This window comes from Nelumbo nucifera, chromosome 5 (assembly GCF_055504915.1).
Source record: "Nelumbo nucifera cultivar China Antique chromosome 5, China Antique-T2T, whole genome shotgun sequence".
NCBI lineage: Eukaryota > Viridiplantae > Streptophyta > Magnoliopsida > Proteales > Nelumbonaceae > Nelumbo > Nelumbo nucifera.
This window is the reverse complement of record NC_142653.1, coordinates 7,337,499-7,361,133: the sequence shown is the minus strand read 5'-3', so window position 1 is coordinate 7,361,133 and position 23,635 is coordinate 7,337,499. Positions and strand designations below refer to the sequence as shown.

At 43.2% G+C, this 23,635-nt stretch overlaps 3 protein-coding genes across 3 annotated transcripts; 2 read left to right on the top strand and 1 right to left on the bottom strand.

Annotated features, from left to right (window-relative positions):
• The first annotated feature begins 3,380 nt into the window (after positions 1-3,380).
• On the top strand, positions 3,381-7,116 carry LOC104608291 (pentatricopeptide repeat-containing protein At2g33680-like). Its single transcript, XM_010274234.3, has 2 exons — positions 3,381-4,122; positions 4,217-7,116. Exons 1-2 carry the CDS (start codon positions 3,712-3,714, stop codon positions 5,504-5,506), a joined length of 1,701 nt encoding a protein of 566 aa, XP_010272536.1. The 5' UTR covers positions 3,381-3,711; the 3' UTR covers positions 5,507-7,116.
• A 554-nt stretch (positions 7,117-7,670) lies between these two features.
• Positions 7,671-20,863, bottom strand: LOC104608300 (cyclin-like protein). The gene is made up of 4 exons (XM_010274247.3): positions 20,653-20,863; positions 17,365-17,635; positions 16,261-16,321; positions 7,671-8,481 (listed from the first exon to the last, which is right to left on the bottom strand). The coding sequence occupies exons 1-4, from the start codon at positions 20,718-20,720 to the stop codon at positions 7,874-7,876; spliced, it is 1,008 nt and encodes a 335-aa protein (XP_010272549.1). The 5' UTR covers positions 20,721-20,863; the 3' UTR covers positions 7,671-7,873.
• Positions 10,465-15,563, top strand: LOC148791207 (uncharacterized). Its single transcript, XM_088887028.1, has 2 exons — positions 10,465-12,819; positions 12,892-15,563. The coding sequence occupies exons 1-2, from the start codon at positions 12,015-12,017 to the stop codon at positions 13,374-13,376; spliced, it is 1,290 nt and encodes a 429-aa protein (XP_088743154.1). The 5' UTR covers positions 10,465-12,014; the 3' UTR covers positions 13,377-15,563.
• Positions 20,864-23,635: the final 2,772 nt, after the last annotated feature.

The window sequence follows — 23,635 nt, the reverse complement described above, 5'->3', positions numbered from 1 at the left end:
GTGCTTTTTGTATGAATGAAATATATACCAAGACCCTTTTGTGAGAGTTGCAAAATGTTAACCCTGTTAAGATGAAGGGTAAATTAAAAATTACTATCCTGTATTTTATAGGCTTATTATAGAAGAGTATATGTATAGTATAAATACAAGTTTATAAATATAAAATATAAGGTTTTGCATAGCATATATTTGTATTTGCACTCTTTCCAAGTTTGGAACGAGTACAAATATAAATTTGTACAGTGCAAAATTTTGTTTTTTGTATTATATTGTATATATTTGTATTATACATATTTATATTGTATTCTTCCTAAACTGGACTTTATGGACAGTGGCAATTACCCCCAAACTTTGAGATTTTGACAAAGACCCCCTTTCCATTAAGTAGAATGACAGAAGAAAATTTATCAAAATACCCACTTAAGAAATTTCTATAAAATGAAAATTGTAACAAAAAACAAAAACTAAAATTTCTATGAAAACCTGAAATTTCAACAAATACAACATGCATTTATTTAACTCATGGAAATCGAAAATGTTGCTGGAATCTGAAAGTTCATATGAGATTTTTTTCAAAGTTAGAATGTAACGGAAAGGGCCTTTGTCACAAATGAATGAAGGGTAATTGCCTCTACCCTCGGAATCCAGATCTCCTGCCCACAACGATCCTACTAACTGGACACTACAGCTGTTTATTGGGAAATACATTTAATGAGGGCGTTTATGACACATAGACGCCATTAGGCACCACATCAGCAAAATGCCCCTACCTGTTTCATGAAGCTTCTGAAACAGGAGAGACACACAGAAACCAAAGTCTACAAATCTTCGATACACAAATGCAATTAATGAGGCATTTGCTGAACAGGGTGCCTAAGTGGCACCATCGATAAACACTTACTCAATAAACATAAATGAAACCAAACATATACGTTATCATGTGGATTGGAGATCCAAATCCCCCCCCCCCCCCTTCTGAAGTACAAGGTGGGTAATAATCTGTAATTTACCCTAAAATATGTTAATTAAAACATTTTTACCCAAAAAAATAACAAATTCCCACCCTAAACTTAGAGCGCTACAAACTTAGCCCCAAAACTTTGTTTTGCAACAAATACCCTCTATACTTCCAGATCCCATCACTTTGCTTAACGGTAAAAGTGAAATGATCAAATTATCCATTTGAATTATGGGCTGACAACAACAATGACAAAATTACAAAAATACCCATTTGTAAAGCACGGTATTTGAAGATCAAGCAGACAAGAAACCACTCGTTCAAGGTGTTGAAAGAACCACTTTCTCGATAGCACTTACACACAGAGTGAGTCATTATCCCATTTATTGAGAGAGTTATGTAAAAATTAAGGTATTTAAAAAAATTAAACTAGAAAGGGAAAATGGTATTAAAAAATAACATAAGGGCAATTTAGGATTTGAAAATTAAATAAAACCCACACATGAAAGTCACATGCAAACCATGTAGGTAGTGAATTGATGGAAATGGTCATGTGAAGGGAAAATTTATATAAATGTTAAGATTAAGGCCATAAAAGTCACATTGTTTATAAATATTTCATGTAATCACATGCAAATATTTGAGGAGCTAAGCATTAAGGCCCCTTAGTGTGGAGAGGGTGTCTCTAATTTATATAAACACATTTGTTTATAAATTATGTTTGATATCCCTATGGCTCAGTTTGGAATGAGTACAAATACAGAGTGCAAAACCTTTTATTTTGTACTATTTTGTATGTATTTGTGTGGTATATATATTTGTCTCCGTATTCATTCCAAATTGAGCCTAATAATGCTCAGTTTGAAAGGAATACAAACGCAAATATGTAGTGTGCAAAATCTTATATTTTGTATTATTTTATATGTATTTGCATTATACATATTTACATTTATACTCTTTCTAAACTGAGGTTAAGGCTCAGTTTGGAAGCAGTATAAATATAAATATGTACAATGCAAATACATACAAAATAATACAAAACGTAAGATTTTACACTGCATATTTGTATTTGTACTCCTTCCAAACGGAGCCTAAAGATTTTCTTTTTAAGTTGCAAAAACAATTATTGTGGGGCAAAAAGCAAAATAATAAGATTTTTGCTCTAACAAAATGGGATAATGTTTGCTTAGATAGGAAAAATGGAGGATTGGGCCTAGAAGATGAACCAAACAAATCAATCAAACCTAATGAAACTAGGGTGGAAAGTTATGAATGAGCAAAATAACTTGTAGGTTCAAGTGATTAAAAACAAATGTTTGAAACAAGATGACTACTTGGACCACAAGGCATCAAAAAATTGTTCTTCGGCATGGAGAAAAATAAGTTAACAAAAGAATTGGATCGGAAGAGAAACAACGTGGAGGATTGGCAATGGCTCAAAATGTAAATATTGGGTGAATAACTGGATTGACCTGAAGCCAATCAAGGAAACTTTTGAGTATTAGAGAAGAAGATGAGGAGAACATCAATACAAATTAAATAAAGCAGTAGTTGAGTTTATTGACCATGAGAATCATAGATGGGATATCTCAAAACTTACTAACTGAACCCCAAGAAATCATAAACATAATAAAAGCCATTCACTGATTCACATAATCAATCAGGTGGATGACATGAGATACTAGGGACCTCAGATGGAAGGTAAAAGTTAAGTCTGCCTACAACTTCTTAAGGACTAGGAGTACATTGGACCAAACATCTATAAAACTTATAAAAAAAAAACTCTAGACGAATCCAATGCCCTAAAAAAAAAAGTACTCTTGCGACTTAATTTTTTAATAAACTTCCAACTTGAAAGCACCTCGCTAATAAATGGCTCAATATAGACTCCAACTGCCCAATATGTGGTAATATAGAGGATTGAGACCACATAATAGCAAAATGCTTAGTGAGCCAAGTTTGGAGAATAATTGACCACCAAATGGGGATCCTCATGCAAAAACCATAATGGGATCTCACTAGGTCGTGGGAAAAAAGGTTTTTAAAATTGAATCGAACAATAAATCAGTCAAGGATCTGGGTTTTCAGGTTGAACGGTTCGATTATTCTAATTGAACGGACAGTCCATTCTGACAAAAAAAAGGTCAAATCGTTGGACGGTTCAAATGGTTTGAACGATTTGACTGTCTGAGCCAACATTTTACTAACCAAATCAATGATTTTTGGTAAAATAACGGTTTTAGGGAAAAACGAAACTAATCATTTGGTCGATTCCTGGTTTTTCCGGTCCGGTTTTGAAAACCATGGTGGAAAATGATGTTAAAATAAAAATCAAGTGAGGAAATCTAATGGTTATGGGGGAAAAATAGCCTAAGTTATTTAATAATTTATCAGCTTCTCCTCGGGAGGTAGTGGCAAGATCTTGGGATAGCCTTAAGGAATTTATTGAAGCCAATACCCAACATTCAATCAGAGATCAAATGCCCTGGAAGGCCTTGAAATGGATAAAATGAGCCCCTCCAAACCCAAATGAAATGAAAATGTTTTCATCCAAATGTTAATGTGTGATCAGCGATAGCAGTGTTTATAAACAAGTGTCGGCAAGAAAGTGAAAACAAAAAAGGGAAAAAAAAAAAAACTGCTCTCTCTTGCATTTGGATAAATTGGAACCGAAAGAAATTTTATCACCTTGGCCAAGAATTGCCAGCTGCAGGAATATCGAACAGGAACCAGAATCACAATTCACAAACAAGATGCCCGCCACAGCCATTATAGAATGGACCCCAACTGTCCTGGGCTCCTTACTTGGCGCATGTTCAAAGCAACGATCTCTTAATATGGGCCGTTCAATCCATGCCAACATTCTCAAACGAGTTCCTCTGTTGGACTCCGACTTGTACGTGCGGAATCACCTCGTCAATCTTTACGCCAAATGCAACAAGTTGGACTGGGCGCATCGATTGTTCGACGAAATGTCGACAAGGAACACTGTTTCTTGGACAGCGCTCATCTCTGCTTACGACCAATTCGGCAATGCTGATGGTGCTCTTAAGCTTTTCTTGCTCATGGTCTCCCAGGACCCGTTTTCTCCTCCCAACCAATTCACATACGCCAGCGCTATCAGTGCTTGTGCCAAACAACAGCTCCAGTTCCAAGGAATCCAGGTGATCCACCAACTATCGGTGCTTGGCCCCCGTATTTTTGGAGCATTTGGATTTTGAATTTGACTCTTTTTTCTTCTCCTTTTTTTACTGCCAGCTCCACTGCCATGCACTTAAGAGAGGCTTTCTCGCGCATATCTTGGTTTCCAACGTTCTCATCTCCCTCTACATGGCCTGCAGGCGGGCTTTCGAAGCTGAGATGGTTTTCAACGAGATTATCCAACCAGACCAGGTCTCCTGGAACTCTCTTGTCTCTGGGTTCTCACAAAATGGCTTCTTGCAAACTGCACTCGAAAAGTTCTGTATGATGAGAGAGTCAGGAGTGAGAATCAGTTGTTTTTCCCTTTCCGCTGCTATTAGTTCCACTTTGGATGATGAAACAGAGGGGAAGAAATTCCATGGACTTGCAATTAAAACAGGTTTAAATTCAAATTGTTTCACTGGGTGCACAATGATACGAATGTACTCTAAGTTCAAGAACATGGAAGATGCGCTTGTGGTTTTTGCAGAGATAGGTCTGAAAGATGTCTCTTCTTGGAACTCTTTAATTGAAGGGTATGGTGGAAGTGGTCAAGGAGAAGGAGGACTGCAAGTCTTTGCTGCTTTCATGGAATCCGAACTACAACCAGATGAGATCACTATGACTACAGTTTTGGGGATCTGCACCAATCTAGTCTTGCTCGACTATGGCAAGCAGGTCCACTCGTTAGGTGTAAAAATGTGCCTCGATGGCAAAATTCGTGTGGAGAATTCCTTGATCAACATGTATTCAGAATGTGGCAATTTAGAAGATGGACTTAAAATCTTTGAGCTTATGAAAGAAAGAAGCCTTATTTCATGGACAACAATGATGGGAGGATTGGCTCACCATGGAAGAGCAATGGATGTTATCCATCTTTTTCAAGAGATGATAAGAGAAGGGTTGAAGCCTAATAACATAACGTATACTTGTGTTTTATCTGCATGTAGTCATGGAGGGCTTGTTGATATTGGGCAGAGCGTGTTTTATGCGATGGAGATAGAGCCTGAGAGAGACCATTTGGTCTGCATGGTGCACCTCTTGGCTGGTGGAAGGAGGTTCAAAGAGGCCAAGGAATTCATTCAAGGATCTCCAGCAGAGCATAGAGACTCGTTATGGTTGACCTTTCTAGTTGCTTGTAAGAATTTGGGAGAATTGGAGAGAGGAATAGAGGTTGCAGATAAAATTATGAAAACAGGTTATCCCACCGAACCACTTGCTTTGGTACTTCTATCAAATGTGTTTGCAGCCGCAGGGAGGTGGGAATATGTGCAAAAACTGAGGAAAGAGATGAAAGACAGAGGGATGAGAAAGGAACCTGGGTGTAGCTGGCTTCAAGTTGGCGATAACAATGAGGTCTTAATCTGAAGATACAAGCAACAGCTGCTTGCATCTAAAAACATCCTATGGAGAGAACCACGCTGCAGGGAAACAACTAAATATGGTTTCCACAGGCATCTGCTCCACTAGTATCTGCTCTGCACCGGAAGGTATCAGTTGATCATCTGGTAAAGTAGTGGATGTAGTTCCCACTTCCCACTTCCTACTGACCTGGGATCAAATCCTAACTTCACCCTCCCCAGTAGGGATGATTATTTACAGCTCAGCCTGCAATATATAAAGTATATACCTAAGTATATATATTTTATTTTATATCGGCACATAATATAGTGTATTATATTTATATAAATTATAACATCTTTTATAAGTTGTATAATATATTAAATATAATGTATTAATGGCATAGGCCCAAAGCCTGGCCCGAGCCCATACAGACCAAGGCCCAGGCTTATATTTCAGGCCCGGGCATAGACTATAGCCCTTATCATAGGTGCTAATCCTTGCCTGGCCCATGATCACCCCTACTCTCCATCCCCATCCCCAAGTTACCTTGCAAAGAAAGTTTCTGCCCTGGACTAAACAATTTCTTTCACCGTAATATTGCAAGAAGCCAATAGCTCAGATGAACTGAAATCATCAGATTCAGAACAAAATACCCCCTTTGACAAGACAAATCAAGTGGTAGGCTTCCTTTTGTCCACCAGCCCTGCATCTGATAGACCATTGAAAATTCATGTACTGGTTCTGCAGTGCGTAAATGGGCATATAACTTGAGAAAGAATGCAGTGAAGAAAATTTTATAAATAACTTGTACAAAAAGCAGCAATAGGTAATTAGTTCTATCCTAGTTTTTGTTGAAAACCAATTTCATGTCATTTCTGAATGTGCAAAGTGCAAACTACTCAAGTAACTTTTTGTTCATAATGTTATGAGAGTTTACCACTCTCATTCATTTGAATATTTTTAAGAGTATCGATACACTAATACAGAAAAGCACTGCATGGCCCTTAATTTCATCTCTACTTTTGGTTTGGTAAACTTTTTAAGTTCATTGCCTTGATATGATTTAGAATTCACTGAAAACAATTTTACTGTCTTACATAGCTACTCATTATGCATATAGTTAGCAATTTTCCAAATGGTTTTGTGTTAAATCAAGGCCTTTACCAGAGGTTGTGGCATGTAGAGAAACACATCCTATTATGCCAGACCATATGCAAAGCTTTCAGATCAAACAATCAGTGTAGCCAATAAACTCACCACACTTGCCTATGACCCACCTTCAGAAGAGGCCATTTACCCAAAGTTTGTACCAATTAGTTTGTGTCCATTGTTTCATTTTAGGCATATAACCTACCTCAGTATAGGCTGATCAAGAAAAATTCATGCAAGTTTTGACCACTAAATTTATGGGTTGGATTTGTTTGCTAAAAAAACGATGCATGAATTGGATTCTCGTTTATTTGCAATTTGTGAGAAATTTCAGACAATAATACAGATATTTGTTGTATCTGCAACAATTTTGAGTCTTATTTCTCTTCCTGTGAAGGGCCCTTGCCAATTGAAAAGCAAGCATTTCTGCTTCTCATTATGATTCAAATTTCTTCTCTCAGCAAATATCATGTGTTTATTATTCATATTTTGTGTCAATTTTGAGACTATATCTATATTTTCTCTTATTTTTTGTGGTAAGCGCCAATTGAGATAGTGTTGTTGGGGGAATCAGTGAGCTTGCCAAATTGGACTTTATGAGGCTACAGAAATATGTGGTAACCACTTAATGGTTACTAACTTGATGTTCTTTTCCTAGTTCTAACTTCTAACAAATAAACTACTTAGGCTTACCAAGTTTCAAATAATTCCTGCCTTTTCCAGCCCCAAGGATGGTGATTTCGCTCTTTTAATGCAAGTGTTTTAAGTGGTTACGGCACGTGCCTAATGATGTCAAAAGACAAGAGTTGCTATGGCACCAGGACCGTTCTAAATGTTTTACAGTCTATCAATCTTTGATACTTAAATTTTAAAAAAAAAAACATCGCTTAAAAGTTGAAAATTCATCATCCATGCAATGAAGGCGATTTACCTAGTCTTGCATAAAACTTAATAAATAATTTGACTCCAAAATAGAAAAGTTTCACAATTATTCTATTTCTCAGTTTTGGAGCCAATGAACGATAAACACGTTAAGGCATGGTCATGATTCATGACTGAAAGAGAGCTTATTGAATAATCACTCGTTAAAACTTCACAAAATCTCTAGGGAATCTTTGTTTACTCAAGACAAATTCATAGTTCTTGCCATAGTTCTAACTTAGTTAACGACATACGCACTCACTCAGACACAAAAGAATTGGTAACAAACACGTAGGAACTGGAACCCCTGCAACTGCATTGCTACAAGGCCAGCAGAGCTTCAACCTTAGCAATCTGGTCCTCTTCATTCTTTGGAGTAGGACTCCTATTAGCTTCATCAAATAGATCATGCTTCCATTTCTCCACACGGTATGTATTATGCCGATACTGCTTCTGTTCCCCATGCCTTCCACTGTATCTGTCTCTTCCCCTAAAGCCAGAGCCACCACTGAACCTTTCTCTTGGAGGAATGCCAGACCTCTGTACTTCACTCCTATATGGTTGGGCCCGGTCTCCTGTGAGTGGTCTCTCATCTCTGTCCATATCACGAAAATGACGCCCTCCTCTTTCCTCCCTATTTTCACTCCCTGATACAGGGCGATCAGGACGGCTAGGCCTGACAGACTCTGCTGGTTTTATGCCTTCTGCTCCAGAATCTGGTGGCATCTTCTTCTCCCTAAATGCGGGTCTTTTCTTTGCCTGCGGGGGTGCTTCTGCCTCCAACTGAAAGAACCCATCGTGGTGCCAAACACTCTTATCTTCTCCTTTAGATTGGGTCTTCTCATCTTTCTGCCGCATGTCATTTGACCCACCCTTGTCTGATTCTCTATCACCAGATTGTTCCTTTGGATCTCTCCACCATCTACGCTCTAAGAGAAGAGGAACAATGACAAAAGCACACAATGAATAAGAAAACAAGATAACAATCCCAAAGCCATTAAGTTAGAGAAGCCAGGGTTTCATTAGCTCTGTAGAGAAAAGGAATAATGAGAGTAAATAGAAAAAGCATGTTATCTAATTCAGAGAAACCACTGTTGCAGACTTGGACTCAATACAATCATTTTAGCCACTGGGTTACAGGTCAAACAATCAGCCCATCTAGTTCAACCATTAAACCTATTCAAGTAAAATGAACAAAAAGAATCCAGGTTACCTTTTAAAGTTATTTTATATCAAAATAAGCTTAGAACAATATATATTACAGGTTATATAACACGTGTTAACACATATCTGAGGTAGATTTGACCAAAATCAAAATGTGTCTGATGAAACCAAGTTTGATTGACATTATGTATCATTTAAAACCATCTTTCATGCAGGGAAAAACAGAGCATACAAAAAATTCCCTAGAATAGTCAAGATTGGAGGCCCAGTTATTTACTCTATGAAGATCTTATCTAAAGTTCCTTGTCAAATCATCAAAGATAAGAAGACACGAACACAAACAGAAGTAGAGCATGAAGAAGTGGAGATCGTAGACGAGTAAAAGGGACTCGAGCAAGGATGGTGAAGAAGGATAATGTGGAGAAAACTACAAATGCTACGGAGAAGCAAAAGAATTAGAAGTTGCAAAAAGGAATACTCAAAAAGTTTTTCAATTGCAGATAAAATATTGAGAAAAACAACACCTGGAATGCTCAAAAGCCTACAAGCTAAGTTTTCTGAAGAAAACGGGGGCATTACAGTAACAACATATTCTGTTAACCAATTAATAGAATATGCTTGACAAGGAGTTCTCTAGAGGTATCTAAAAGGAAGGGGAAGTTTAAGACATTGCCTATTAACTGAGGGGAGGTTATAGATAATTTCCCTAATAGAAATATAAGATTGCACTATATTATGAGAAAGAAATAACCCACATATAAACACAATTTCAGCTTCAATCATTAAGGAGCTCACAACCTCCTTAATAACCTATTCACTAAAAGACAAAGCAATAAGTCATTTAGTTCATCCACTTCAGCTATTATCAAATGGCCCCTCAAATAACATTTTTTTACAAGTGCCCCTCAAAGAACATGTTCAGCCACTGAACCCCAAAAAAACAAAATCTCATGCCTCTTAAATAATTTCCAGATAGAACATAAGAATACAGTGCAAAGGATCCCTCCCTACACTTCTCTCCCCAAAGACTTGGGAGTGTCTTTCTTTCCAAAAAGGGGCCAACAGGAAAAAACAAAAGCAAATTCCATACAATCCTCAAAATTCTCCCCCTTTGAGTAAATCATTTTGCACTCAAGTCAAGCACACCTCAAGGCACCATCCAGCACATGCCAAAAGTATTCAAAAGGATTACCAAACCTTGCAGCAGCCACATGGTGAATAAGTAAATCAGAAGATGGAGAACTGGATTGAACTTATTTTCACATGTCAGTGGGTAACTGACCACTCAGATACCTATGTACATATGTGCACATAATCCCTGAAAATTATAGAATAGTTAATCCGCATTTTCCTTCTATTTTTAACAGTTTTCTGCAAGGAACAGTCGATCTCCAATATCCAATTAAGACCAACTATTTTCTGGGTGGGCCTGGAACCACCTATGTCAACAAACCAACTAAGCTTACTTGTACCTTCCCATCCCCACATAAATACCAAGATTCATATGGCTACACAATTGGACGATACAATTACCCTATAAGCTCATTGCAATTGATGAACAAGTATAAGCATGGTATGGGTTCAAATCATGGTGTAAAATGTCCCTAATATTTCCAATGGCATATTTCCATTTCCATGGGTAGCAACACGAAATTTTACTAGAATTGACATATTCCTCAATGAACACTACCAGCACTAAGTGGAGTACAAGAGATAGCTTTGACAACATATTTCCATCTCCACTTCCATGGGTAGTGATGATGCACGATCTGGCCGGTCTTAGCTGTCGATGATCTTGCCTCTGAAATGGGTAACGGGGACCTGAAACGGGAGGAGAAGAGAAGCTCCGGGGAGAACCCGACGTAAGGGCTCCGAAGCTCAAGTTAGAATCCTTCAAAGGCAAGAATAACCAGATAGCGCGGAAGTTAGCATACCTCATCCCTGGGGGGGTAGAAGCCTTTTATAACCACTTCGCGCACTCACTTCCAGGCCTCCGTCAGGTCGGACATGATTACTTCTGAACTCCTGCCAGTTCAGGCGTCACTTCCTCTGGTCGGACAGAACCGCCACTGTTCCTTCTGTCGGAGCCGTCTCTGCGGCTAGTGACGACGGTTGCAGGTGGCGGTGGCAAGAAGCCGTTGGAAATGCGGCTGTCAGGCGTCAGATCCCAAATCAGTCAGGTATGCCGCCCTTGGACAGGGACGTCCTTGGCATCGGGTACGTCTGGCGGGCCTGGTGTTTGGGAAGTGAAGTGTCGGAGTGGTGAGCGAGGTGCCTTGAGCTCGGTTTGGAATGTTCCGAGCTGCCACGGGTCAGCTCGAGTCAGCTTCGTGAGGCTTGGGGCCCAGTACAGTTCGTGCTCCTCGCAGGGAGCTCGGGTTCTCAGGAGGGAGGGAGCTCTTATGAGGGAGCTGAGGCTTCTAGTAGGGAGCTCGGACTTAGGAAGCTCAGGTTCTTTAGGGAACTCGGGTTCTTTAGCTCGGGCTCTTTAGGAAGCTCGGGTTTTTAGGGAGCTCGGGCTTTAGGGAGCTCGGACTCCTAGTGCCGAGCTAGGACTTAGGGAGCTCGGGTTTTAGGGAGCTTGGACCTTTAACGGGGAGTTCGCTCTTAACAAGGAGCTCGGACTAAACACAGCGATCTAGAGTTGAGGCTCGGTAGTGAGTTTGGACTTGCTTCCGAGGTTCGCTTTGGGTAATCTACTGTCCCGAGCTGCTTGACTTTGCCACGCGTCGGGCGATCGCGAGGTCGGGCCAAATTTCCCTTCATCAATTGCCCGCCACTCCCTGTGACAACAGTTCTGTCTTGGCGCGGGGAGTTTGCAAGGTAGTGGGAGGGTTTTGGTCCGTGCTGAGTGCGCTCGCTCCAATTTGATTTTCAAAAAGGGGCGCGCGTTCGGAAGTCGTGACGTCAGTTATTCGGGAGTTGCGCTGCAGACGCTTTTATTGCGAGGGGACGTGCGCCGTTGCTCCGTCAGTTACGGGAAGACGCGTGCCGACACCTGTCCTCTGAAAAGACGTGCGCCGATTGGTTTTGGAAGACGTGCATCTTAGCGCGGTTGTGGGCCGTTGGATTGGCTTTGATCTGGGCCGTCGCTTTCCGTACGCTGTGGATATAAATAGTGCGCAGCAGAGGGGGGCCTGTCCTTGCTATTGTCGTATACCTTGAGCTCGCGCCTTAAGTTTCAGCTCGCGTCTAGGCTTTTCAGCTTGCGTCCCAGGTCTTGCTTGTTCGAGTTCTCGCGGTCTGCTTCAGTCTTCTCCCCGGGTGAGTATTTTTTGGAATCCCGTTCCGTTTCGCGATGTCTGGTTTGGAGGGTTCAGACTGCTCAAGCGGGTCTGATGTGGGTTCTACGAACCAGTTTGCGTCCCACGGTAGTTCAAGCGAGCCCGATGTAGGTCCTGAGGGAGGGGTCGGGCCTACCACCCGAGGTGCTTCGGGTAGGTCGGCATCCACCTCCCGCCGTGGCCGGGTTGTAGATCAGTTCGGCCCTTCGACCATGACGCTTGAGGAACTTCAAACCCTCGTAGACTACTATAATTTGCCCAGTGAGTACGGTTATTTTATCCCTACGGGGAGCTTTCCTTGGGAACATGGCCCTGATGAGATGGTGATTTTCCGGGAACAGCTCGCCGCGGGGCTGCGACTGCCCTTCCACCCTCTTCTTGTTGAGGTCCTAAACCACTTCGGTGTGACGGTTGGCCAGCTTCACCCGAACTCTATTAGGAACTTAGTGGGAACGATCTCTTTATTTTGCGACGAGAACTTCCCTCTGGATCTGGAGATTTTTTCTTCTATCTTAATGTTGAAAAAGCAAGTGGGTCCCCTTCCTGGGCGTAGGCGGGCATACTACCTGTCCCCTCGCCCGGGCTTCAAGCTCTTACACGGACTCCCCAATAAGGTCCCGGCGTGGAAGCGGGACTATTTCGGGGTGCGAAGTGCGATGGGGTGGCCGTTTCAGACCGGCTGGGGAGTGGCCGCTCCTGATTCCGGCATCACACTTGATGAGGAGACGGCGGAGGGCCTCCGGCAATGGGCGCGGCTTGGGCTGGATTGCCAATGGTATCTGACAGAGGCCAAGCTTATTGCTGCGGGCCTGAGTTCGGGTAGGTTCTTTTCCTAGTGATCTTGTCTCGTTCTTTGCTTATGTCTTACTGATGCCGAACTCCTTTTCGCAGGTACAATGGATTCTCGAGGGTCACGAGGTGCGCACTTGTTCGAGGGGATGAAGAGGAGAAAGCGGGTGGCCAAGCGAGCTCGCGCCGAGCCATCCCGAGCTGCGGAGCCTGAGGTGCCGGACTGTCCGGCAGAGGGGCCTGAGATGGTTCCTCCTATGCAGGGGCCGGCGGGGGCTCCTTATGCTGAAACCACACACACGGGGGGTCCTTATGCAGAAACCACACACACGGGGGCTCCCGCCTATTCCGAGTCCGCTCATACGCGGGCTGGGCCGTCGGGCTCGGAGGCCCCGGGGGATTTCAGGAGCGTGCTGTTGCCTGTGCATGCTCTTCAACGGAGTAAGGAGGCGATGTTCCCTGAGGAAGTTGCGGCGTGGACTGAACTTCCTCTGCACCAAGTGGCCTGCCGTGCCGTTACTCATGCCATGGTGGTAAGTGATCCCTTCTTCAGAGCTTGGCTTCTATTTTTACACTCGTTTCTCTGACCTCGTTTTCCTTTGATAGGTGAACTCCATTCACGCCTTGGCGAACCAGGTGGAGAAATGCTCGCGGCAGGCGCGAGCAGCCAAGGAGGCCGCTCGGACTGCCGAGGAAAATGCTCGTGCTGCTGATGCTGCTGCTCGTCGTGCGCGGTCTAGGCAGGCGAGGTCTCAGAGGGATGCCGAGGCCATGGGGGTGGTGGTGGAGCGTATGGCGGAAATGAAGCTGGACCTGGAGCACCAGGTCGAATATCTTCAGGAGGATATCAGGGAGAGGACTCAGATATTCTCTCAAGGCATCGAAGACGCGAGGAAGAAGGCTGTCAGCGATTACATTGCTTCGCCGGATTTCGATGACCTGATGGTAGACTCCTACAGGAGGGGTTTCAAGCTGAGTCGGTGGATGATCCGGAATACGTACCCCGATCTCGATACCAGCGCCATATCCACTTCACGCATCACTCCGGAGATGGCAAATGCCTCGGATGCCGAACCAGACTCCGAGGGGGAGGCAGGTCCTTCGGGCGTTGTTGGAGAGGCTTCTGATAATGATGAAGTAGCCCCGGGCTTGTGAAATGAAATGTACACATCTGTTTTGAAATGAAAAGTCTTTTTGTTCATGTACTTGTGTCTTCGAGCTATGTTTTTTGCCGAACTGACCATTTCGGTCCCTCAGTTCGTTTTATGAAATGACTTCGGCGTACTTGCTTTGGTGGCCTACAGATAGTACCTTCTCAAGTTGACAACGTTCCATGCTCGGGGTACTTGTTTACCTTCTAGGGTTCCGAGCTCGTACGCTCCCCCCCCGAATGTTTTCATTACTCTGTAGGGTCCTTCCCAGTTCGGCCCAAGTTTTCCTACGCCGGGTTCGGGCACCATGACCTTACGGAGAACCAGGTCGCCGACGCGGAAGTCCCTCTTTTTTACTCGCGCGTTGTAGTACCGAGCTACCTTTTGTTGGTAAGCCGCAGTTCGGATGTGCGCGAGGTCTCTCACTTCGTCCAGTAGGTCGAGGTTGGTGCGCAACTCGCCCTCGTTTGTCCGTTCGTCGTACGCTTCTAGTCGTAACGTAGGCACTTCGATTTCCGCCGGGATCACTGCTTCGGTGCCATAGGTGAGGTTATCTTTCCAAGGTCGAGCTGCCTTTGAAGCGTGTTCCCACAGACTGCGCCAATTGATGATGCACGATCTGGCTGGTCTTAGCTGTCGATGATCTTGCCTCTGAAATGGGTAACGGGGACCTGAAACGGGAGGAGAAGAGAAGCTCCGGGGAGAACCCGACGTAAGGGCTCCGAAGCTCAAGTTAGAATCCTTCAAAGGCAAGAATAACCAGATAGCGCGGAAGTTAGCATACCTCATCCCTGGGGGGGTAGAAGCCTTTTATAACCACTTCGCGCACTCACTTCCAGGCCTCCGTCAGGTCGGACATGATTACTTCTGAACTCCTGCCAGTTCAGGCGTCACTTCCTCTGGTCGGACAGAACCGCCACTGTTCCTTCTGTCGGAGCCGTCTCTGCGGCTAGTGACGACGGTTGCAGGTGGCGGTGGCAAGAAGCCGTTGGAAATGCGGCTGTCAGGCGTCAGATCCCAAATCAGTCAGGTATGCCGCCCTTGGACAGGGACGTCCTTGGCATCGGGTACGTCTGGCGGGCCTGGTGTTTGGGAAGTGAAGTGTCGGAGTGGTGAGCGAGGTGCCTTGAGCTCGGTTTGGAATGTTCCGAGCTGCCACGGGTCAGCTCGGGTCAGCTTCGTGAGGCTTGGGGCCCAGTACAGTTCGTGCTCCTTGTAGGGAGCTCAGGTTCTCAGGAGGGAGCTCGCTCTTATGAGGGAGCTCGGGCACCTAGTAGGGAGCTCGGACTTAGGAAGCTCAGGTTCTTTAGGGAACTCGGGTTCTTTAGCTCGGGCTCTTTAGGGAGCTCGGGTTTTTTAGGGAGCTCGGGATTTAGGGAGCTCGGACTCCTAGTGCCGAGCTAGGACTTAGGGAGCTCGGGTTTTAGGGAGCTTGGACCTTTAACGGGGAGTTCGCTCTTAACAAGGAGCTCGGACTAAACACAGCGATCTGGAGTTGAGGCTCGGTAGTGAGTTTGGACTTGCTTCCGAGGTTCGCTTTGGGTGCTCTACTGTCCCGAGCTGCTTGCCTTTGCCATGCGTCGGGCGATCGCGAGGTCGGGCCAAATTTCCCTTCATCAGGTAGCAACATGAAATCTTACTGGAATCGACATTTTTCCCAGTGAACATTACCAGAACTATGTATAGTACAAGAGATTAACATAAGTTGGTAGCAATATTGTAGATATGTGGCATAACAATGTTATTTCCCGCCTAACTTACATGATTGTCACTTTGAAGTATCTCAATATTCATTTTAAACATGAAACATGAAGTTAAATATTAGTTTTTGTTTGTGTAATAGATTATTTCACTGATCTATTATAACCATTTACATTTTCTATGAGTTGAAATTTTGTTTTAACTCATTCTGTCATGAAGCTTTGAATCTTAAGGTTTACAAGACAACTTTAGAATGTATTCTTTTGTCTATAACCTTAGTTTCTTAGCTTTTTTAATGATTTAAAAAAGGTAATAATTTAAAAAAGGTGGGTCGTACTTCTTTTATCATTTTATAAAATATCATTATATGCATATTTTACAATGTTTCCACCATGTGTATAATTTTTACAATATTTCCAACATGTTTCCTATATTAGGATGACCAACATTTCCACCGGCATCAACATGTTAAACCTTGGCCCAAATATCATTTACATATTAAAGTCCTCACTGCTTTTTCTTAGCAAAAAAAATAAAAAAAGAATAAAACAAATCACTAGTCAAAGAGAGAACTGAGATGGAACAACAACAAATTTTGAATGAAATTGAGGAAACGCACCAGTAGTTCCTCTGCGGCTGAAGCTTCGACCACCTTGCCCAGCACTACCACGTTCATCGTGCTGTATATAAGACATAGGCAGGCCTAAAGATTGTTATATACATGGAAGCACTCGAAGGCATGGATCCCAACAAGAATCCCGCTACATGAGGCCAGAAATAAAAAGGTTCATATATACTGAAAAAATAACCAGATAATCCGACCTACCACAGGTATCCATTAGTTACTTGAACATAGGGATGAAGTAAACAATGGATACAAACAATTGATTATGTTGACTTTAATCTAGCAATATCAGCCTTCTGTTGCTTCGGATATCATGTATATGTGTTTTCATCTATGGCAGTGGTGATCAAATGATTTAGAATTGTTTAGCTAATTTATACAGGAAATATATAGGAAAAATTGAGAACATATCAAACAAGGTAATTCTTCCAACTTCATATGATTGAGATAAGCCTTTATTCAGTTAAGTTGTATCAAATAAGTAAAGACAAACATTCACTCTCAAACAAACACACAAACTCATTGTTTAGACTACCATGGACATTTGATACTTATTAATTTTGGAGGTGTTAAACTAAGTCATAGTCTTTTCCCAAAATTATCAACTTACAAAGTATGTATCTCAGAGAACAATTTAAGCATAGTTTAACATGCACAAGTCCATAAGTCCAAGCTAGAGGGTTGACTGGGTTTCCCCACCATGAACTCTACCATACAAGCTGACATAACTGAGTTAATTAGAGACATTAGTTGTAATCCACCAGATACATCCGAGTGTTAAGGCATCCCGTGAGCAAAAACATTGCTCAAAATAATAACGATACCTATTCATCCTGAAGTATACATGCATAAATTGCAGAAACTGCACATATGCAATGGTTTGCATCATTACAAGTAACTAAAAAGTTTAACTCAAAACCACAAGCAGAAAATGGAGACATGTATGCATCAAAGCAGCAATTCAAAGTTGAATTGGTTGACTACTAAGTATGAAAAGGGAACGAGGAAACCATTATGAAAAAGGGATATTTCATGAATTGAGAGGGGCATAAGCAAATAGTTATAAATTAAGGCATATTTTACAAATTAAAACAAAACCTGAAAATAAGATCGAGACCGAGGCACTTCAGTTGGATCGGATGAACGTTTGGTGCCATCATTAAATTCATTGGTCTTCCTGTCAAAATCTTTGTCTGCAATATCAGCCCCAACCTTTGACTCGGGTGCTAATGGAGCCTCAAGTGGTAAAGCATCTTGCAGTCGCCTACGATGCTTTTGATCCCTGTCCTTATGGTCAATAATATCCAAATTACGATCACTTGATGTTCTCTCTGTAGCTGGTTTCCCATCTCTCCTTGGTCTCTTGGGACTAGGATCAAGCAAGCATCCATTTAAGTTAGAAGGGCACCAAAAGTAGACAAATTAAGTGATATGCACAGATCAGTAAAAATGTAGTTCATACCTGTGAGACTGTCCATGCAAATAAAAATTAAAAATTAAAAAAAAAAAAACTCAAGGGGAAAATGAATTGTAGAATCATGTTAGATTGAGGATCATACAAGCAAGAAATATGATGAAAACATAATTGAAGAAACAGGGTTTCCACAGGATAACAAGAACTTAGATGGACTAGGTGTGCAAAATGAAAATAAAAGCATCTCAGATATAAAGGGTAATCAGTCCATTATCCAATGATGTCCCAACTATCTGGGGTCTTGGGATGGGTGGACTAGATATGGACCTAATCTTTGGCTTTTCTTTAGCACAAAGTGGCTGCTCTTGTACATGCTGACATTAAATGACAACTTTGCAATTGAATCCAATTCAGATGAACTGGCCAAATCCTCATCCTAACTATTTGGCATTGAACCATGAAAGAAGTTGGAGAACCGGAGTCCCTCATAAGTCATAAGTAATAACCTTTCAGAATTGAAACCCAAGAGAAGTTGGATCTTTTGATTTTTTTTCTTTGATAAATAGTTAGGTCTTTTGATTTTCCAAGTCACTATTTGCACATCATTATTTTTCACTCCAAGGATTCTGCCATTCATCTCTTTTCAAAGTCTCCAACAAATAGAAAAGGGAGTAAATTTTGCTTCAGAGGTCAAGTTTTTCATTTGGTAGTAATTCTGGACAAATGCTTGACAAAGGATAATTTTTCCAGGCATGGTATGATTTTGGATTGCTCCCTTTGCCCTCTTTATGAGCAGAAGGAAAATTCTAACCATCTTTTCCATCACTGCATTTCCTCTAGCAGAATATAGGTCCATTATCTCAGGGCCATACAGCTTATGTGGCGCTGCCCCAAGTTAGCTGCTGACCTTTTTAAGGAATGGAAAGTTCATGGTACGAGTAAAAAACGCAGATCCATGTGGTCCTTGGTTCCTTTAGCAATCATGTGGGCTATTTGGCTGGAGAGAATGTTTGAGTTTTTGAGTAAGATAAACCCTGTTGAAGCTGTGTCCTTTTTTGATTTTATTAAGCTTGACTTTCCAGTCAGAGAGGTTTTTTTGGGGGGGCTGTGTGTGTGTGTGGAGAGCTACGCTCATCCTTCCTGTCCATAGATTTTTTTTTTTTTGGTATATAATGGCTTGTCCGGTGGATTACTGTACAGATCCTCTTTGTACATGGACATCTTGTCAATATTTTTTATATCAATACAAATTACTTTAACTTTTCAAAGAAAAAAAAAGTGAATTTTTCTAATTCTGTTTTCTATAAACTTTGCTAATTCTGTGAAATTTTAGTGTATTACTTCTTTTTTTATAAGTATTTTAGTATATCACTTATTGATTTCCTATATAGAACTTTCCCTTCAACTTAACTGGCATATGCACTGAGCATGCACAATACCTTTAGGCACACATCTCCACTGCTAAGGGTGTCAACGGACCGGTTTTGGATTGGACCCCGTCCAAACCAAAATCAATTTGGATGGATTGGACAGAGTGACCAACAAGACATATTGAATTGGACCAGTCCAGACTTAATGGTCCAAAGTTTTTATTGGATTGGGTTGGATTGAGCCAATGTGTAGTCTATTGATAGAAGATAAGTATATAGGTGTCAATGGACCAGGTTTGGTTTAGAATTAATCTAAATTAAACCAAATTTGAACAGATTGGACGATCCAGACATTGAATTGGACCAGTCCAAAATATTTATTGGATTGGATTGGACCTGGACCATTTGTAATGAACTCACATTGGACTGGATCGGATTGGACCAAATCTAGTCCAATTGACACCCCCATCCACTGCATCCGCCCCATAATTCTATGAGTAATGTCCTCTTGAATCCCTCCCTTATAGTCCTAATATGACTTATTGAACCAAGGTAATGAAATGGTTACTGTGAAGTGTTACCTGATCACCAATATTAATTGAAAATTGGAAGAAAGCGGGAGGAGACAGGAGAGATTCAGTGCCAGTAAGTAAAATTGCAATTAAATTCAGGAGAGAAACCTAAGTAATTAAGCAGTCATAAGATGGATATTATATCTATATATTGATAATTAGATATAGATACAGACATGTATCTGCGTGTTTGTGTGATTACAGAAACAGAAAAGGTATATGGTAAAACAGATTTAATCCATTGACTTATTGTAAAAGAAATAGGATGGGAAAATAAACTGATAGAAACTCAATGCTTTCCTGATGCGATTGTGCCTTAATTATGTAAAACTGATGGAATCTCAGGAACATCACAAAAACTGCCACTTAAACGACAAGATAGAGCAACATGCAAATTGTAAAAAAATAGTTCAGACCATCCCCCCCCCCACTGATAATAGATACTACACTCACTAATGCATTACAAATATGATTGCGAAGTCTCGTACCGGTGCTGTCTCCAACAGCAGATCTATCGGAGGAAGCAAACAATTTCTTCAAATCTTTTTACCTTGCGGCTGCGTCATCCTTACCTCGATATAATTCTACTTTACGCGGTTCTTGTTTATGAACTTGTAAATGCACCAAACCCATTTCCTAGTGGAACTCTTAGAATTTTTCACTTCATTTCTTTCTCGCTTTTTAAGGAATAATCTCAACAATTGCCATCTAAGTCTAGAAGCATCACTGCTTTCATTCTCATATGCTTCTTAATCATTTTGTTTCACACAGGCATGACCAGTCCTTAGGTTGCTCTACCTTTCTACGTTTCATCTGAAAATTTCCTATTTGTGTGCATTTGGGTTCCCGTAACATACAGTCGGATGTTCAATTGACTCGTGCAGATGCCATGCCTTAACTATCAAAAGCTAACAAAAACTAATAAACAAATAAGTAGAATGGCCGTAGAATTTTTCCATTCAAACCCCAAATCGAATTCATCCTAACATTGATACACAGAGAGAGGGAGAAAGATAATATAAGAGGAAACCTGGGCTCTCTTTCAGGTTTGGAGTGGAGACGTTTGGTCTCGGATTCTCGACCCTCCCGTCGAGACATCTTCTCCCTTGTTACCTTGTACCTTCTGCAGCTCTGTTGCTTCTTCCTCTGGACAAATACAACCAGCACAGACTAAAGCTAGGGCTCCTCTCCCTCTCCCTCTCCACACCCAACGAAACGAATGCTCGTAAGTCGTGGTGTATGTTGCCCTACCTAAACTCAGTGCTCGTAGGGCTGCAAACGGATCGAACGAATCGGATACAGGTAGATCCAGATTGATCCGTTTATAGTCGAATTCGAATAAGATCTTATCAATTCGATCTTTATCGAGTTTGGGGTATATTTGTCGGATTCGAAACGAGTTCGGATTGTAATAGGATATTGAACGGTATACGTAAATTAAACTTTGCCAACTAAAAAAAATAAAAAATAAATAAAAAACTTTGCCAAAAAAAGGGCAAACTAAACAAAAAATTATCAAAATAATATATATTAAACAAAATGACCTAAAAATGGTTGTGATATTTGATGAAGGGAAATTTGGCCCGACCTCGCGATCGCCCGACGCGTGGCAAAGGCAAGCAACTCGGGACAGTAGAGCATCCAAAGCGAACATCGGAAGCAAGTCCAAACTCACTACCGAGCCTCAACTCCAGATCGCTGTGTTTAGTCCGAGCTCCTTGTTAAGAGCGAACTCCCCGTTAAAAGTCCAAGCTCCCTAAAACCCGAGCTCCCTAAGTCCTAGCTCGGTACTAGGAGCCCGAGCTCCCTAAAGCCCGAGCTCCCTGCGAGGAGCACGAACTGTACTGGGCCCCAAGCCTCACGATGCTGACCCGAGCTTACCCGTGGCAGCTCGAAACATTCCAAACCGAACTCAAGGCACCTCGCTCGCCACTCCAACACTTCACTTCCAAAACACCAGGCCCGCCAGACGTACCCGATGCCAAGGACGTCCCTATCCAAAGGCGGTGTACCTGACTGATTTGGGATCTGACGCCTGACAGCCGCATTTCCAACGGCTTCCTGCCACCGCCACCTGCAACCGTCGTCACTAGCCGCAGAGACGGCTCCGACAGAAGAAACAGTGGCGGTTCTGTCCGACCAGAGGAAGTGACGCCCGAACTGGCAGGAGTTCAGAAGTAATCATGTCCAACCTGACGAAGGCCTGGAAGTGAGTGCGCGAAGTGCTTATAAAAGGCTTCTACCCCCCTAGGGATGAGGTATGCTAACTTTCGCGCTACCTGGTTATTCTTGCCTTTGAAGGATTCTAACTTGAGCTTCGGAGCCCTTACGCCGGGTTCTCCCCGAAGCTTCTCTTCTCCTCTCGTTTCAGGTCCCCGTTATCCCATTTCAGAGGCAAGGTCATCAACAGCTAAGACCGGCCAGATCGTGCATCATCAATTGGCGTCGTCTGTGGGAAACACGCTTCAAAAAGCCTCCCTCCAAAACTTTCATACCCTTTCCTTCTTCTCTGAAAAACTCATTACTTATGGCCTCATCCAGCAACGCCGGACGCGGCACAGAGATAAACACCACTGGGGAACAGCTCCAAGTTCCCGTGGTGTGTGTGGGGCAGTTCACCATCCCCCTCACGGTGGATGGAATCCCCAATCTGACTACGCCACAAGCAGTGGCACCTGTAAGCCTGCCCTCCGCAAACATCTCCTTCCCTCTTCCCATCGAGACTACCTTCACTGACCGACCGCCGTCCCCCTAGCAGCTAGCCAAAATCGGTTGGACGACTTAATGCAATGCATGCGGGCAATGCAAGCCCAGATGCAGTAGTTCCAGCAACACCAGCTTCACCAACACCAAGTGTTGCACAACCTATCCCAATACCACTATCAGCAGCAGTTTCCCCAACTGACACCGAACCAACCACTGCTTCCACCTTGCCACCCTGCCCCAAAGCCAGTAAAGGCCTCTCCGCAGGATGGGCGCCTTCACCAAGGAAAGGCCTCCAGGCCCCAGAATCCCCCAAACAGCCAGGCCTCGTCCCCAGGCCGGAGAGAAAGAAAAGTCATCCCCGCCTCGCGGCTCGCAGGCGGATCAGGAACCTCGCCCGCGAGGTCAGCACCTCGGGTCTCAAAACCGGAGTCCCCACTGGTGGGAAACCGATTCGGCGCACTAACGGCAGCGGACTACCAGAACTCCGAGCCCATCGAGCTCGACAACACGGAGGCCAGCAGCGCCAGCACAAGGCCCACTCAGCAGCGGAGACGCCGTCGAAGTCGACGAACCGCCACCTGCGTCTTATCCGAGCTCAGAGGCAAAGGCGAGGCGAGCTCGGACGAGGTAGGAATCGCCCCGATTCTCTCAGTTCCTTCCCCCCTCGCCTCAGAACTCCTGGCAGTCCCCTTGCCTAAAGATTTCAAGCTCCCGCCCCTAGACAAGTACGACGGATCCTTCGACCCCAACGACCACGTGGACGCTTTCCAGTCCCAAATGCACCTCGCCAGGGCCAGCGAATCATGCATGTGCGTGGCCTTCACCACCACCCTCAAGGGGGTAGCCCGCACTTGGTACAGGAACCTGGCCCCCGGATCGATAAAGTGCAGGGCTCAGTTTGTACAGGTCTTCACTGCGCACTTTGTTACTAGCAAACGGTGCCCCCGAGCAGAGGAAAGCATCTTCGGAGTAGTCCAAAGAGAAGGAGAACCCATACGGGGCTACATCAAACGATTCAACGAGGCATGCTTACAGATACCTTGGTTGGACCCCGTGGTACAGCTCGCCGCAGCAAAAAGAGGGGTGACGCACAAGGAATTCAAGTGGCACATGGTAGCTAACCAGCCCGCGACCATGGCCGAGTTCCTCAAGCTCGCAGACAAGTTCATGAGGACGGAGGAGGAAATCAACCAAAGAACCGAGGGTGGAAATGAGAAAAGAAAGAGGGACGGCGAGCCCTCTAGCTCGGCCGACCGGAAAAACCCGGCTCGGGACCCGAAACCAAACCAGTCATTCTGAGCTCCCCT

Bases quoted from the DNA above. Each gene is read 5' to 3' on its own strand.
- LOC104608291 (XM_010274234.3), top strand. From the start codon at position 3,712: ATGCCCGCCACAGCCATTATAGAATGGACCCCAACTGTCCTGGGCTCC. The intron at 4,123-4,216 runs GTGATCCACCAA...TTTTACTGCCAG, and splicing joins TCCAGTTCCAAGGAATCCAG to CTCCACTGCCATGCACTTAA.
- LOC148791207 (XM_088887028.1), top strand. From the start codon at position 12,015: ATGTCTGGTTTGGAGGGTTCAGACTGCTCAAGCGGGTCTGATGTGGGT. The intron at 12,820-12,891 runs GTAGGTTCTTTT...TCCTTTTCGCAG, and splicing joins TGCTGCGGGCCTGAGTTCGG to GTACAATGGATTCTCGAGGG.
- LOC104608300 (XM_010274247.3), bottom strand. From the start codon at position 20,720: ATGTCTCGACGGGAGGGTCGAGAATCCGAGACCAAACGTCTCCACTCC. The intron at 17,636-20,652 runs GTTTCCTCTTAT...GCTTGATCCTAG, and splicing joins AAACCTGAAAGAGAGCCCAG to TCCCAAGAGACCAAGGAGAG. The intron at 16,322-17,364 runs GTTTTGTTTTAA...TCTTATATACAG, and splicing joins GGTCTCGATCTTATTTTCAG to CACGATGAACGTGGTAGTGC.